This window comes from Phocoena phocoena, chromosome 10 (assembly GCF_963924675.1).
Source record: "Phocoena phocoena chromosome 10, mPhoPho1.1, whole genome shotgun sequence".
Classification (NCBI taxonomy): Eukaryota; Metazoa; Chordata; class Mammalia; order Artiodactyla; family Phocoenidae; genus Phocoena; species Phocoena phocoena.
Window position 1 is genome coordinate 96749280 of NC_089228.1, and position 17810 is coordinate 96767089.

A 17810-nucleotide genomic window follows, 5' to 3' on the forward strand; every position below is an offset into this window, starting at 1 on the left:
CTCAGGCACCTAGAGATGCACCCGAAGCCACGGTTTGCTGTATAGCCCTGTGGATTTAAATCACTCCCTCACACAGACTGTCTCTGTGAGGTCTTCAGAGGCCTTCTCCTCTGGCTTCTCCCTCAGAAAGGCAAGGTGCCATGTTGTGGGTTTCCCTCAGGAGAGCACAGAGCTCCTTCATGGGGCTCTTGACGCTGATTCTGGCTTCTCTAATGAGATTGCAACACTAGGCATTTAAAATATTTTTTCTTCCTAGGAAGAGGCCAGAATATATCTACCATTGTGTCTGGTGCTCTGCCCTTGCGCTGTTTATCTGGTTTTTCCCACCTCTGTGCAGTCAAGGTATCTATCTCATTACATTCTCCTTTTAAGCTGACTCTATTCTGTTTCCATTTTAGCTCAAGTCCATTATGCTAAATACTGTACACATTATTATCCCCTAAACAACTTAGGTATCTATCTCATTACATTCTCCTTTTAAGCTGACTCTATTCTGTTTCCATTTTAGCTCAAGTCCATTATGCTAAATACTGTACACATTATTATCCCCTAAACAACTTTACACAATCGGTTTTAGTGATCAAGGTCAGGGCCCAGCAAGTTGCAAGACCAACCTTCGAATTGGCTCCCAACAGCCAGCAGCCCCTCCTTCTCAAATCAACACTGCTCCCAGAGGGATGGTGCTTCATGTCAGTGAAGAATGTATTAATTAAAGGAAATGAAAAGGTCCTCATTTGTTGTGATGAATTTAGTTCTTGCAGGCCCTTTTCTACGGGGTGGCCTGTCTGGAAGATGTGCTGAAAAGAGCGAAAGGGAAAAAAGACATTAAGTTCATAACAGCCTTCAGAGACCTGCTTTTCACCACACTGGCTTTTCCGATATCTGCAGTAAGTTTACAAAGATGTGCAGGTAATATACTACACATGTCATATGGACTGACACTTCTCCTGGGCAGCAAGGAGCCCATTATTATAATCCAGGGCAACTGCATTTGCATAAATGGTCTGAGGACTGCATAGCACCGCCCAGTGTCTTCGGGAAATAAGGCACATTAACTGACAAGATTTATCATTAGCTTTTGTACCTTTGTGAACGTTTGCTACAAGATCCTTATTACTGTCTAACAGGGAAGTCTGAAGGACTTTCTTAACCAAAATACAACTGCGATAACCTTGGTTCCATCAGGGTGATGGGAATGGAGGCTGCTGAGGAGGCAGATGACTAATTTCCCTTTCATACATCTTGTTTCACTTGCTGCAATCAGCATTTGTTACTTCTGCAAGTGGAAACCATTAAAAAAAAAAGGTATGAAAACTTTCAAAGTTGACACTTTGAAATGGAGGAGAGAGAGGCTGTTTGAAATACCTGGTGTGGGACACATGGTGGGTGACTCACGCATTTTGTTGAATGAATGGACATTGGGAAGAAGCAAGACATATACATGCAAGGGACAGTCGGCTTGTTGCTGATACTGTCCACATTTCTACAACACTGCGCATGTTTTCATTCATTAGTTAGAATGGAAACAAACTGAGACCAGGCACACAGGCTGCCCAGCAGGGCCTATAATTAGAAATGATTACCTCTTTCTACCCGTCATCATTCCACTTCCTATAGTATTGAGACCTCAAACTTAAATCCAAAATGAAACTCTCCAAACACTAATAATGAGCTCTCAGATAACAGAGTGAGTACTGGCATTCCAGTTTTACTTTGTAGGACACCTCCTCCTCCACCCCCAAAAATCTTCTAAAGAGGCTAAGTTTTTTTTGTATCAATGGAGTTTATTCATTTTTTAAGACTTAGAAATTGAGCCTTTGGAATTTAAGAAGATCACTAGAAGATTAATAGTTATTTTTTCCCATCTCTCCATTGATTTTGTAGCATGGAAGACAGACACTTTGAAAAGATAGCCAAGGGGTACAAGAGGATGGGGATCAATCCAAAGTTCTGAGCAATAAGGAGATCCAACTCTCCGTTAACTAGCTTGTGAACTACCCTGGGAGCTTGTCACCTATCCTCGCCCCAGCCTTCCTGCTTCCCCTTGCCATGCCTATTTAGAGAGTGGGCAACGCAAGTGGAAGACTCAAGCCATTCCATGTGGCTGCTCTCAGCACTCCTGGTAGAGCTCAGAGAAGAGAGAAGTCATTGGTTAAAATGAAATGGTCTGCGAATCCTATTTATCTACATCCTCTCTGCCTGCCACAATGACAAATAATTGATCCCTAACTCTCTGAAATCCCCAGAGACTGGGTATTGTAATTCTACAATAAATAATTTTTTCTTTCATTTAGTATTTCATTATGTATATATAGGAATGTATCTTTAAAACTGGTATCTGTTTTTATTTTGCTACGTTTCCTTGATTATCTTAGGAAGCACTCATTGAAAATAAATCTAATGATACTATTTTTGTGTTCTATTTTCCAGTTTGTATTTTTGTCATTCTGGATCCTCTTCCTCTATGATCGAGAACTCGTTTACCCTAAGGCCCTAGATGGTATCTTTCCAGTGTGGTTGAATCATGCAATGGTGAGTGAAAGGAAAATTTAGTGAATACAGAACGGCAATAGCCTCTGTTCTGAGAACTCCAAGTGCCTTATTTATGTTTCCAAACTGCTCCTCAACCCCCAAAATCCCATTCACTCCTCCCTCTTCATCCCGTCGCTATTTATTTAAAGAACACTTTGAGAATACGAAATGAACAAAAAGCGGTGCTGTAACTGGAGATACAGAGAGCAGATGGGATGTCCAGGCAAGACTCTTCGCCAAGTTGCTTATGAAGTTATTGAAAAGACATGAAACCATAAGGGCAAGCAAACTCTTGGAGCCTGCAGTCCTGAAAGAGAAGTAACTTCAGCAAATAACATGTAATGAATTCCTATCTAGGAATGGAATCAAGCAAGCTTTAAAAATAATCCACCCTGGATGTTAACTAGACTTGTGGTGGTGAACATTTTGCAATACATACAAATATCAAATCATTATGTTGTACACCTGAAACTAATATGCTATACGTGTCAATTATACCTCAAAAAAATCCACCCAAATGTCCAAAGAATAACTCATGGCTCAGAAGCAGCTTCTTAGCTAACACTTGATCACAACTATTTATCACAGATGATTTACACATTTCTGTTTCCCATTTGGGTTTTTATTCATGTATTTATTTTTGAGGGGCTGAAGAGTAACCAGAACCTGTTCTGAGTTATTCAGGGCACTGTATCTGAATACCAGTAACAGTGGCCTGGACAAGCAGAGCTGGAGCAGGACTGTCCAGGCCTTGGATGAAGGAGGTCTGAGTCATCAGCACCACACGCACAGAGTAATCAAAGTACTTGCTCCGCTTCTCAATATTTACAAATGTATTTCCACATTAGTCAGGAATTCAGAAGGAGGTCTGAGAGTCTGTGAAGCCAATGACATTTAAAAACCGGGGGGCAGGGGGGCTTCCCTGGTGGCGCAATGGTTGAGGATCCGCCTGCCGATGCAGGGGACGCAGGTTCGTGCCCCAGTCTGGGAAGATCCCACATGCCGCGGAGCGGCTGGGCCCGTGAGCCATGGCCACTGAGCCTGCGCGTCTTTAGATAACAATTACAATCCTGAATTTTTCCAAATTAAAAAAATAAAAACTCAAAAAGGTTAAGTGATTTGCCTGGGGCCACTGAGCTCATAATTCACTCTTCCCTGCCTTGTACTATAGTAAGTGCAGAACTTGTGGTTCAGCCTAGTTTCATAATTCACCAGGCAATCAAAAAGGATGTCACTTTGCTTGATTAACAAAGCAAAGTGAGAATTCTCACTTAAAAAATTCCAAAATCCCCATCTGTATGCTAATAAGCCAAAACTCTACTTAAGAAAATGAAGCGATTTGGGACAACTGACTGAGCTGGATGTTACTAAAATAAAAAGGCAGAGTATTGAAAGTGTCTTTTATTTGGAGCCAAACACATATATCAAATACCTTTTCAAGGTTTTGTTAGCTCAGCTAGTAGTTTTCCTACAACTATTACAAGCTTCCTACCTCTTTGGGGTACCATTTTCCACATGGAAGTAAGATTAGATTTCTTCCAAATAGTTGTGATGGTGATGCCCAGCATTTGTGACCTTGCTAAACAGTCATATGGATTTTTGGTAATTTTGGAAGCAGATAGCTTGATAATGTATGTCATATCTATCAGTTAATTAGCAAGGCAGATAATATACAACAGAGAACATAAAATATTCGTGTGCCTTCACAACCTGGGGGTTTCTTTTGACCCTGCTCTCTGCCTTTTGGTCAATCAAGTAACCTGAATCCCTTAGAGAGAAGGGGCTAGGGTCCAAAAATGTGGAATGACAGTGAAAAAGAGAAAAGAAGAGGCAACCTGCCTTGGGTCAGACACAGACTCTTCTGTGATTCTGTTAATTTAATTGGAGAAACTGCCAACAGAGCCATTTCTAGTGAAAATGTTGGCATCAGCAAAACCAGCATTGGGTGCTCCTAACGGGGTCATCCCCAAACGTCCATGCTTCCTTATGGTGTGTGCTCCAAATCCAGTGTGCTCGTGACTGCATCTCATCCCTCTTCCCCAAACTGTGTCCCTTACTCTGGACATTTTCTGTCCTCACGATCAAATACTCCTGGTCTATTACCTCAAGGAATGCTCTCTGTTGACTTTTTAAATACTAGTATAAAAGAATATGGAAATGGCTGTTACTGGGTTAATTTGTTGACACTTTCTGCATTTTAACAGTGTCCTTCCATGACAACTCAAATGAGTAAATACCCAGAAACCACCACTGTGGCAGCCAAAGTGAGGATGGGAGGTCACTGGTACTAGTTGCTTCCATGTAGGGCTGGGCCTGATCTTAAAATGAATCACTTACTGTATTGCTCCTTTTTTTCTTCCACAATATAAGAATTATTGCTGTACACAGCCAGAGTCATACTTTCCTGAAGGTTCTTTCATTTCACAACAGTCTTTATGTTTACTATTCTAGCCTTAGCTCTGGAATATTCTTCCTGTTGCCATTTGCGTTGCTGCCCTGGGTTTTATGAGTAGGATTTGTCAGATTAAGAAATACCACTCTCCCCTTTGACACAGTGTAGTTCTAAAACCTTCATGATTCATCAAGTCTTTGGGCTCCTCCCAACCCAACCCTTCTAGCTCATTCTAGACTTGCCATTGCAGTAGATCGTTCAAAGCTGACTATCATCTCTAATGGACATTCTTCTATCCTTGTTATATATTCAAACCAAACAGTAACATCAGTGTAATATTTGCATCAACCGTGGGCAGGCTGCCTTATTTAAAGTAGATCAACCGGACTGTTTTATTGCTAAGCTGTTCTCCAGTCTTCAAGAAAGAAGGGAAAGAATAGCAAAGTACTCCTCCAGGTTTTGCCAGGAAAACATTAACTCCTCAGGCATTATCTAAATGACTACTCAAGATAGAACCAGAACAGACAGATTCAAACAGCAGGAAGAGGACTCAGTAACTGAGGAAACACTCAGATCCTAACCTGAAGGGAGCTGGGGGAACTTATTTCTCCAGAAGTCAACCTAAACCATTCAGGTTTCCCTAAAGGAGAGCGAAGAGATCAGAGAACCCCCCCAGAGGCCCTCTACATTTGAGATCAGTACACGATTATTGAGCAAGTGCATACAAGTACCTTATAAACTACCGAGGACTGCATAAATAGTTATGATCATGTAAGACTCTCAATCCATGATCACAGAGCTTTAGAACTGGAAAGGCTTCATTTATATTAATGGAGATTTCAAAACAATCTGCTCTTAAGAGACAGGCCTTGGCTCTTTACATCGGAGCAAATACCAAATCCAGCCACCTAGTTATTGAATGTGTTGTCATTTATTCACTTGAAATAAAATAATGATTAAGTACCAGCTATAAGGGTTAACACCAAGATGGACATTTGACAAGGGTTTTGACTTCTGGCAACCTTAAATCTGGTAGAGCCTAGTTTACACACACAACGTTGAAATAATACAAATAACAGTTAATGCTAATACAAGACATTGACATAGATGGTGTCATGCAGCGGTATGTTATTATTGCCAAGTGAATGACATAGACAGGAGGGCTGCTATGCCCCTTGTGTCCCAGCCTGGCTGTGACAGGCATGTGGGTCATGATTGGACAACCTGGAAGGCCTTTTAGCCCTCTCTGGGGGCTTGCTGGGGAGTCAAAATGTCAAGGGAAGCTCTAAACCTTCCAGTTTCTTCCTCACTCACAGTATGCCACATGTTGTCCATCACTAAATTCAGGCCCCAGTCTCAGATTTTTCTCTCCCACCCGTAGCTTGGTGTGAAACTGTCGGGCGGCTAGGTAGAGGTAGGTGAGTCCTGATGAGTAAAGAAGGTCACCTGTGGGGACATCAGCATCAAAAGGCCCCCCTTTGTCCTCAACGTTACAAACCCCTCGCCCATGCCTCCTTGGTTCTTTACCCCAACGCTTCTGGGCAGAGAGGACCCACAGTCTAGATATCTCTGGATAGCTCAGTGGTTTTCAGCCTTTAGGAAACAGAACACTTTGTGAATCTGAGGAAATCTATGAACACTTTCCCAAGGAAAGCACAAATAACCATAAAATTTTGTGTACAATCTTAGAAGGTTCATAGACCCTCAAAATTCCATTTATGGACTGCAGGCTAAAATCTCCTGACATAACTGAACATATACTTGAAAACTGGGCCCCCGGATGAGCTCTAACGCTGAGTTCAAATAAAAAATACAAAATCAAGAATTATTCATGGGGTGACAAGAGAAATTTGAGATATGATTCCTAACCTCAAGAAGCTTAAATTATAGTTTCATCTATATACATACTCCCACCCAGTCTTTTAACTTGCTGTAAGTAGAGGCTGTGTTCTGAAGGAACTCTGGCAGAACATTTGCCACAGTTAAAAACAGCCCCCCGCCCCTCCAGTATTATTCCCCAGAAAGTCCATGTCTGAAAAGGAAGAGGGTCCTGGTCAGGGTTCCTATGGGGAACTCCACCTCCCGTCTACTTCTGTTTCCACATGATATAAGACAACAGCCAGAGTATGTTCTGCTGATACAGCAGTGTCCCGGCCCATGTCACTCACAGGGTGGTAAGTGAGATCCTTTGGAGGCTTGGTCTAAGTCTGCAGACATGCTGTGCTTGTGCTCAGTATAGATCTGGAATGTAGAGCCATCAGGATTTACTGAATATCTGGCAAGAAAAAAAAGGGAGATAAGATTATTAGCTTAAGACACAGGGGAGGTATGGATAGAGATGGTAGGGGAGGTGCAAGGATTGTGGAGAAGGAAATTGTTTTGTCTGGACATGTTTGAGATGCCAATTAGACAACAAACTTTAGATGCAGAACAGGCAGCTAGACATATAAGCCTAGGGGAGGTTTCTGGACTGGTGACATAAATTTGGCTGTCTTCATTATAAAGATTGTTTTTAAAGTTAAATAAGATTACCTAGGGAGTAAGTATGATTAGAGAAGATATCCCAGAGCTAAGCCTTAGAACATTCCAACTTTCAGTACTTGGGAGGAAAAACAGGAGAATTCAACAGAGGAGGTTGAAAAGCAGATGCCAGTGACTTAGGAGGGAATCCAGTGCAGTGTAGTCTCCTGGAAGTCAAGTATATCAATGTTTCAGGAGGAAGTCTTCTACGTCAAAAGCTGCTGAGAGGTCAAGTAGGAACGACACTGTAAGATGATCATTGGATTTGCAGTAATGAACTCTCTGGTGACTTGTGCAAGAGCAGTTTGTTTGTTTGTTTGTTTTGCTGTATGCGGACTTCTCACTGTTGTGGCCTCTCCTGCGGGCGGAGCACAGGCTCCGGACGGACGCGCAGGCCCAGCGGCCATGGCTCACGGGCCCAGCCGCTCGGCGGCACGTGGGATCTTCCCGGACCGGGGCATGAACCCGTGTCCCCTGCATCGGCAGGCGGACTCTCAACCACTGCGCCACCAGGGAAGCCCAACAAGAGCAGTCTGACTGGGGGGAAGGGAGAGCCTTGGTAGTGCTGTATGTATTAGTTTCCTGCTGCTACTGTAACAAATTAATGCAAACTTAAATGGCTTAAAGCAATACAAATTATCTTACAGTTGTAGACGTCAGAAGTTCAAAATGGGTCTTATGGGGTAAAAGCAAGGTGTCAGCAGAGCAGCATTCCTTCTGGAAGCTCTAGAGGAGAATCTGTTTCCTTCCCTCTTCCATCTACAGTCTGCCTGCCTTCTTTGATTCGCGGTCTCTTCCTCCTTCAAATCTGTTGTACCATTAAATTCTAAAATCTTCTCTGGCCATTTTCTACTCTAGACCAAGCCCACATTAGAAAGAGAAACGATGACTGCCAACAATGACCAGAAAATGGTGCTGGGAAATAACTTGTCATGCGACTCTAGAGAGGGAAGAGCTGCCCTAGTTAAGCCAACGGCGTACCACAGGAAAGATCTTTTCTCAGAGCATTGCTCTAAATCTCTGAGCAAGAATGAAGATAGAATCATTTATCGGACCCTGATATTTACTTGGATTTTTTTTTCAGGTTTAATCACTACAGTGTTATAAAAAGTTGCCCTCTTGTTTTAAAACACTATTCATTCCATTCACTTCCTAATCTAAGGTAGGTTAGACTCTCCAGTGGCACTGGAGAAACACTGGGTTAAATGAATGCTTAAAGCTCAGCAGTGAAGTCAGAAGCTAAGCTGGGATTAGGAAGCAGAGCTAGCTGGGTAAGGACAATAAAGCCATCTTGCCCCTCAGGAAGTCTTAAGGTAAACACAGGAGATTCTGATAATGAACTGCCAAAGGATTACCAGTCCACTTAAGGTTTTATATAACTAGAACCAAGCAATCACAGTGCCCGCTTTCTTCATCTCTTGAGAGCAGAAACCAGAATGGTGGAAATACATCTTTAAAAAAAAAAATCCCAGTTCTGAGAATTTCCAGTGTGTGCTGAAGAGCAGCTTGCTTTTACAATTCCATTATCCGGTAAATACATCCCAATTTCAAAATCAAAGTCAAAGGTTTTTAATGATCAAAACCTATACATGTCTTCTAAGAAGTTACTGGGAATTTGAATAATTGAAATCATTCGGTGTCCTTGAGCGTTCGCTAACTGGTCTCCCCTCCTGTGTGATGTAATTAGTCCCCACTTCCATGGCAACCACGGGTAATACTACCAACAGGAAGAATGACTTTATGCTGGAGAATAACCAAGGTGGAGAAACTCACAACAGAAGATCCTAAACCTCTCTGAAATACCAAAAGAAATAAAATCTAAGTGGGTAGGAGAGGGCAAAAGTCCCATGATCTCAGAGCAGAAGTGAAAATGCCCACGAGCAGCCTGGTGGAGTGTGTGAGAGCCTTCTCCACAGATTTGAATGGACATCCCCTTCCTGATTTGGGAGCCAGCACAGAAAAGCCCCCTTCATGCTTCTAGTTACTTCATAACCCCACAGGCAGACACTCTGACAGCTGCAGAGTCCCGTCCTTGAACAGGGAGCTGCTGACAGGCTCTCAACCAGCCTCTACATCTTTTTCCCTGGTCTCTTTATCTTCTCTGCCTACAGATCAACCACTTGTGCCTAATTGGGAATTGAGCTTTTCCAAGTCCTCTAATCTTACTCTCACCTCCAGGTCCTTGGATTATCAGCCAGTAGATGATTTCTAGTCTGCTTTATTCCACTTGCCCACATATTATCCACCCATCACATGGATTCCTAGCTCTCACATGCTTATGTCCTAAGTTTTGAATTCTCAGCCCTGCCCTTCATTCCTCTCAATCCGATGGGCACAGTCATTAATATACAGGTACCTGCGTTCCCAACTGCTTCCTCAGTCTCAACAACTCTTCCAACCTACCACCAGCCTTACTTACTTATCAGCTTCATCCTTTTTCTATCACCTTCATGTATTCACTAGACTCATTTATTTTCTCTGAAAGTTTATAATTAGAGCAAAGCTAAAGAAGAGTGAGAACATGGGAACAAGAATGAGCTCTTTCTCTAGGGACTTCACGCATGTTGAGCCACGTGAGACGGGGCAACTGCCAGAGTCTGTGAGAGTGTGAGCAAAAGGTTTGCTCAAAGTGGAGATCCTGCGTTTATGCTCAGTGATTCTACAGTGAGTGTATACTTGCAGTCTTTTAACAGTGGTCTGATAAAAGGGCCCAGATGCCATTTAAAGAGCATCTCCATTAATACAAAAATCTACAGGCATGTTGGTGCACACTCCATGTGTTCACTCAAAGAATCAGCTATCTAATTTTGAATGCTGAGAAACAATAAAAACCTGATGTTAGAAACAAGCTTGCTGATCAGGGCGCAAGAGGGCATGGCCATTGCTTGAAAATGCTGTTCTTGCTATTGTCTTAGTACATATGACTAACAGACAATAATATAGTGATATTTCCCTTTTTACCCAATTCATGCTTGACGATAAATATTCTTTTGTAGCAATGACTGGCAGAGACACTAAAATACTTACCTATCAAATAGTATTTAATAAAAGTCTTTTGTCTCCGATCAACCCAGGGACTTCAGTTTAAGCCTTATATGTGGGAACATTTTAATTAATATGCATATTTTTTCTGACATATTTTAAAATACTTTGCTAACCTAATAATGTCAGAGTTAGTGGCATTAAAATATCATGATGATCACAGAAATTGTAAGCCTAGAAAAAAAAGGTGCTTAAGAAATATTTGTTGAATATTTGACAACTGGAATATTAAGCTGCATATCCACAGGGAATGACACAATCTTAGTGGTATCTTTTGAGGTGGTGACTTTTAGAGCATGGTGCAGACAGTCCAAGACATCTCCAGGTACAGGTCATCAGGAAATGGACCATCTGGTGAATCATAGTCTATCTTCACAAAAGTCCTTTCACATCTGTTAAGGTTCTTCTTGGGCTAAAAAGTTGGACGGGATAAATTATTAGGAAGAAAAGTGCTGCAGCTTGATGCCTGAGAGTTGGTTTGGGACGAGTGGAAGCAAAATGTCTTAGCCCTGTGTCTCAGTTGCAAAAATAATTGATCTCAGATGTTTTCTACAAGTTAATTTTTGATTTCATGAAAATAATTGACAAGTGCCAGAAAACCTCAATTCTGGTCCCACTTCTGCCATTGTCTTGCTGTGTGATTTTTGGAAAAGCTAACAGACCTACACTGGGTATTGGTTGCTTGAAATAGGTGTGTTTACTGTTCTTAATTCTCAGTGATGCTATTAGGAGCACCTAAAATAATATGTGTGCAACATAAAGTGCTATCCGTGATCCGTAACAACCTATGCCAAATTGTTGTCAACTTGGAATCACCGTCACCCCTTCTCCATTCTCCTCTGCATAGCAAGGGATAAGCCTGGAATCACACACAAGGTCCTAGAATCCCTTTCTCCATATGGTTCCAGGTGAGAGTCAGCCAATGACAGGCACTCTCATGAGACGTGAAAGTGAGGACGCCTTTTTCTCCAGCAGCAGTTGAGAGCAGATGTGCAGACACGAGGTTAGCATCAACTTCTGGACAAGCACCCAGGAATCACAGGCTTTATACTACAGGCAGCGAGGGGGCAGAGACTTCTGAGATTTACCACTTCTGAGCCAGCTCCCTCAAACCATCCCCTTGTAGTAGAAGTTTCCCTCACTTTTACTGCTTTGACCTTTCCAATAACTGCCAAAGCCTCTAAAACCTTCATCCTTGGAATCCCTCAATGGGCTTCCCTGTTCCTGATGGGATCCCGACTGATAATGACCATAAATTCCTGCATCCTTCCAAATCATGCCCACAACCCTTAGCAGGAGGAGAAAGTTATCCACCCAAAGGAAACAAGGTCCCAAGTGCCGTCCATTTCTGGCCATAGAGAGCAACAGTAGCCTGAAACAAACAAACATACAAACATCACAAGACACCTCAAACACTGAAAAAAAGATTTTAAAAATATTTGTAAACATTTGACTTACGGACAAGAAAATAATGGAAATTCCCCAAAGTTAAAATAAAACAGAAGAGGAGCTAAGAAAGAGACTGAGATGCAGGCAGTATCTGAAGAAAGCATCACTGATTATTTCTTGGAATTTATGAAAATTTAATCCTCAGAGTCAAGAAGTGCCAAAAAAAAAAAAAAAAAAAGACACACAGGACACAGGGCAGACATCTAGTCACTTGTATGACATCACAGACACCTTAGACAAAAAGATCCTAGAACCAGCCAGATTAATAAAATGGATTTCCCCAAAAGTAACCACTGTTACACTGATAGCTGATTTCTCAATACCAACAAAGAAGCCAAAAGAAGTGGAATAACAGCTTCAAAGTATTGAAGAAAAAAAGAGCCAACCTATTTACTCTCCGAAAGTATCTTGTGAAACAGGGACAAAGTAAAGACATTTTCAGACACATGAAAACAGACGTTATCACCCACAGACCCTCAGTAATGGAAAATGCTAAAGGTCGTACTTCAGGAAGAAGGAAAATGATCTCAGAAGGGAGGTATGAGATACCAAAAACAATGGCAAGCAGTGTGTTCAGTTTATGGTGACTTTAAAAAAGAATGAATTAAAATCCTGGATGCAAACAGAATGTAAGTTGAGAGAGGGCTGATTAGAATTAAGGCATGCTAAGCCCCCCTGGATTGCTGGTGGGGAGGGGCTAGAAATAATGACTTATATTAGCCGTTACCACATTAAATATGCGTGTTTTAATGTCTAGAATAGCCACATACAAATGGAGTGTATGACTTATGCATCAGTAGCAAAGGAAAAAATAAACAGAAAAAAAAAAAACTGATGAGAGTTCGAATCCATGGTCAGAGACTGTTCTAAGGTGTGGAGAAAAGCATGTGAACAGGACCTGGTATGAGGTAGATTCAAACCCATGAATATGGGAAGTGGCTTATGGTGGAAAGGCCTTTCCTGCAGGATTAAGTTACCATCCCCCGAGAATCATTTCTACTGTTCCTGCAGGCACAGATCTCTAAATTATGCAACCAACCCCTAATTGAGCTGTTCCAGTTAATAAAGTAGGTGATATGATGGGGGTTGGGGTGCAGGATGGGAAGGTCAGAACATATTTGAGAGTAAAATGCTAAGCTTCTGAAGTACTCATTTTAAAGGGGTAGGCAAAAGAAAAGGGAATTAATGATTAAATCATCCTTTTTGTTCATCCCTTTAGTAGGGACAAGAGCCCTGCTCCCGAAGGCTTATTCCACAGGCCACTATTTAAAAATACTAAATTGTGATGATAGATGAATTTGGTGCAGTGTTCTCCTTTCTAATCCCGGCAGCTGTCCCTGGAGAGGAAGCCCATAGAGTTCTCTGGCAATTAAGAAGAGGCTCTTGGGCTTCCCTGGTGGCGCAGTGGTTGAGAGTCTGCCTGCCGATGCAGGGGATGTGGGTTCGTGCCCCGGTCCGGGAAGATCCCACACGCCGCGGAGCAGCTGGGCCCGTGAGCCATGGCCGCTCGGCCTGCGCGTCCGGAGCCTGTGCTCCGCAACGGGAGAGGCCACAACAGTGAGAGGCCCGTGTACCGCAAAAACAAAAGAAAAGAAAAGGCTCTTGATCATAAAGTGCCTGCCTTCCATGCTAGGCAATGTAACAATTAAGCACAAGGTTTGTATCTTTTTTATATTGTGGTGCATGCTGTGAATTCGTTTGTATATAATTAAAGTTTCAGGGTTGGGTTTTAAGGTCTCAGGATTGTCTGATTTACTTTCCTGTTAATGTCAACATGGGAGTTCTGCACACAGATCTACAGAACAACTGGACCTACTAGTGAGGGGAGGGGTGAAATGCAAGTTCTATTTGTTACCCGGGATTTCCCCCACTGAGAGATCCAACTGGAAACCAAGTTCTCAGCTCTCCCCAGCTCAGCAATGCCCCCAAATGGAGACTTTGCCAACACAGGCACTGCTTTTCTTTCCCCCAATTTCCCAATCCCTTCCGTTCTTCTATTCTATTCTATTCTGGTGTTTGTGGGGTTGGCTGATTAGGAGTTTCCTTCAGGGCAGGTAGTGCTATTTGCGCCACACGCAAAACAAGCAGGTATGCCTTTCCGAACGGAACAAAGTCCAAGAGCATTGCCCCAGACCCATACGGAATTATCTATACATTCTGCTCATTCCTCTTATTCTAGCCACCAACTATCCCCAAACTGCCAAACCCAGGGCTCCTGTCTCCACCCCCATCTTACTCTCAGTAGCATTCAGCACACTACACTTCTCGCTCCCTGAAACTGTGCTTTTTTGGGTTCTATTGATAGCAGACTGACTAGTTTTCCTCCTACCTCAGTCTCTGGCTGTGTCCTCTACCTGCCCTCTAAGTGATGCCCTCTTTAAGGCTTCTCCTGGACCCTCTTTGCCAGTACTCTTTTCCCAGTAACTACTCACATCCATCCCCATGGGTTTAATTCTATCCATGTGCTGAGTCTATAGCTCAGATAGCCTTTGAGTTCCAGACTTGTTTCTCAACTGCCTACCTGACACCTATAGGCGTGCCACAGACATCTCTGAATCAACGTGTCCAGAAGTGGACCTGTTATACTCACTGCCAAACCTGTCCTGGGCACCTCCATCTCAGAAAATGGAGCCACCATCCTCCCAACTGCTCAAGACAGAAACCAGCATTGACCTTCCCACCTCCCTCCATCCCACCACCCTCATATCCCATCTATGAACTAATGTCGTCGATGCTACCTCCAAAATATGTAGCAAATCTGTTTGCTTTCTAGTTTGCTTTCTGTTCACTGCCAACACCCTGGTGTCCACCTTCACTTCTCATCTAAACCACACAATACCTCCAAACTGGTCTTCCTGCTTCCATTCTCAACCTTTTCCATACAGCAGCACGATACACAGGAAATAGTGTCCCCCTTCCCAGTGCTCTGCAGTGGCTTTCCACTACACTTGGAATAAGTGTAGTGGAAACTACATTTATGGGAACTCCTTCCCATGGCCTACAGGCCTGATGAACCTGGCCCCTGCTTAATGCTCCAGACTCCAGTGGAGCCTGTCTCCCCATTACACTATGTTACAGCTCTTCCAGCCTCTGCTTTGTTTCTGCAACTATGAGAGCTCCTTCCCACACCAGGACCTCTGCATATGGTGTCCCCTTTGCCTGGAATGTTCTCCTTTTGCTCTTCCCTGGCTTTGCTCTTACACTTAGGTCCCAGCTTAAAAATGACCTCAGAATGACCTTCCCTGACTGCCTTATGTAAAGCATGTGCCTCCACTTTCCTTCCAATGAGTAGATTCCTGTTTGTTTCCTTTATAGCCCATATCGTGACTGGTATCTATGTGGCTGTTTACTTGTTTATAGAAAATCTTGCTGATTAGACTGTAAGGTCTGCAAGGGCAGGGCCCATATCTGTTTACTGTTTAATCCCCAGCACTTCACACAGCACTTGGCATGGGGTAGGCACCTAATGAAGATGGCTGCACGGAAGAATGAAGTCTTTTCCTCTTGCTCTGGTAGCTTCTCTGTGCCCTAGACTGACCCCAGAGTTCCTCCTCAGGGGTAGAGTGAGGTGTGCTGGGACCAAAGGGCATTGGAGGCAGAGAGAAAGCCTTTAGCAGCCCTGCCTTTACAATCTGTGGATGACATGATACGTTTGAAACTTTGAGGTGTTCTTTTGTACAGAAAGTTACAAGTGAGGAAAATTCTAGAGAGATTATTGGTACCTTGAAATATCTATGGGGCTTTTCATTGTTGTATCTGAGACATATGCTATATTAGTGACTGACTTATGTTCAAAGAGAAGCACAGAGTCATAGTAATTACATATATTTTGTTAAAGGAGAGATGATGTTTATTCTGATTTGGACTGGACTGTGGCTCAAAAGCGGTTCTGGAAAAACCATTTCCAGGCTTACACTTTCCTCTGTTATCACCATTCTCAGATGTTAATTAGGGAACTGAGTATTCATGTAGCCAAAGAGAGTTCAAACAACCATCAAATCAAGGAAGAAGGGTGGCAGAGGCTGAATTTAAGAAAAGGAATGAAGCCATGACCACAGAAAAAACCAGATGAAAGAAAAGTGGTCAAAAGAAAGAGGAGAAGAATTGGTTGGAAAACCAGCCTCCTTTTATCTCTGTGAAAGTGTGTGGAAGGCCAATTTCCCCCATTTTTGTTGGTGGGCTAGCAGTGGCTCTGAAAGAGATTCTCTCTCTCTCTTTTTTTTAATGACCGAACTGAGTTGCAAAAGGAGGCCCGACTGCGACCTGGTGGCCCTCGGCAGCCCTTTTTTTTTTTTTTTTTGGCAGCCCTTTTTTAAGACCATTTTTTAAAAAGTCTTTATTGAATTTGTTACAAAATTGCTTCTGTTTTATGTTTTAGTTTTTTGGCCCCAAGGCATGTGGAATCTTAGCTCCCTGACCAGGGATCGAACCCACACCCCCTGCATTGGAAGGTGAAGTCTTAACCACTGGACCACCAGGGAAATCCCTCTGAGAGAGATTCTTGATAACACACAACCAAGGATTCCTACTGATAAGCAGAAGCTAGTAATGGGGTGCATTAGTATTTGTGAAAAGTGAACCCACGAATGTGGAATTCCACCAATAGAAAGAGAATAACTACTTCGGTGGCTGCCACTAAACCTAATGTTTTTTCTTTCCTTTAACATCTTTATTCGAGTATAACTGCTTTACAATGTTGTGTTAGTTCCTGCTGTATAACAAAGTGAATCAGCTGTATGTATATATATATCCATTCCCATATCTCCTCCCTCTTGCGTCTCCCTCCCACCTTCCCTATCCCACCCCTCTAGGTGGTCACAAAGCACTGAGCTGATCTCCCTGTGCTATGCAGCTGCTTCCCACTAGCTAGCTATTTTACATTTGGTACTGTATATATATCAATGCTACTCTCTCACTTTGTCCCAGCTTACCCTTCCCTCTCCCTGTGTCATCAAGACCATTCTCTCTGTCTCTGTCTTTATTCCTGTCCTGCCCCTAGGTTCTTCATGACCATTTTTTTTCTTTTTTTTAGATTCCATGTATATGTGTTAGCATACGGTATTTGTTTTCCTCTTTCTCACTTACTTCACTCTGTATGACAGACTCTAGGTCCATCCACCTCACTACAAATAACTCAATTTTGTTTCTTTTTATGGCTCAGCAATATTCCATTGTATATATGTGCTGCATCTTCTTTATCCATTCATCTGTCAATGGACACTTAGGTTGCTTCCATGTTCTGGCTATTGTAAATAGAGCTGCAATGAACATTGGGGTGCATGTGTCTTTTTGAATTATGGTTTTCTCAGGGTATATGTGCAGTAGTGGGATTGCTGGATCATATGGTAGTTCAATTTTTAGTTTTTTAAGGAACCTCCATACTGTTCTCCACAGTGACTGTATCAATTTACATTCCCACCAACAGTGGGAACTCTCAAAACAGAGTTCCCTTTTCTCCACACCCACTCCAGCATTTGTTTGTAGATTTTGTGATGATGGCCATTCTGACTGGTTTGAGGTGATACCTCATTGTGGTTTTGATTTGCATTTCTCTAATGATTAGTGACGTTGAGCATCCTTTCATGTGTTTGTTGGCAATCTGTACGTCTTCTTCGGAGAAATGCCTATTTAGGTCTTCTGCCCATTTTTGGATTGGGTTGTTTGTTTTTTTGATGTTGAGCTGTATGAGCTGCTTGTATATTTTGGAGATTAATGCTTTGTCAGTTGCTTCATTTGCAAATATTTTCTCCCATTTTGTGGGTTGTCTTTTCGTCTTGTGTATGGTTTCCTTTGCTATGCAAAAGCTTTTAAGTTTAATTAGGTCCCATTTGTTAATTTTTGTTTTTATTTCCATTTCTCTAATAGGTAAGTCAAA

At 42.5% G+C, this 17810-nt stretch overlaps 1 protein-coding gene across 1 annotated transcript in view; it reads left to right on the plus strand.

Annotated features, from left to right (window-relative positions):
- ADTRP (androgen dependent TFPI regulating protein) overlaps window positions 1-17810 on the plus strand; it is a 77949-nt gene that overhangs the window by 9173 nt on the left and 50966 nt on the right. The window contains exons 2-3 of the mRNA XM_065886011.1: window positions 753-887; window positions 2431-2532. Of these exons, the coding sequence (XP_065742083.1) occupies window positions 753-887; window positions 2431-2532 (237 nt within the window). The remainder of the gene's footprint in view (window positions 1-752; window positions 888-2430; window positions 2533-17810) is intronic.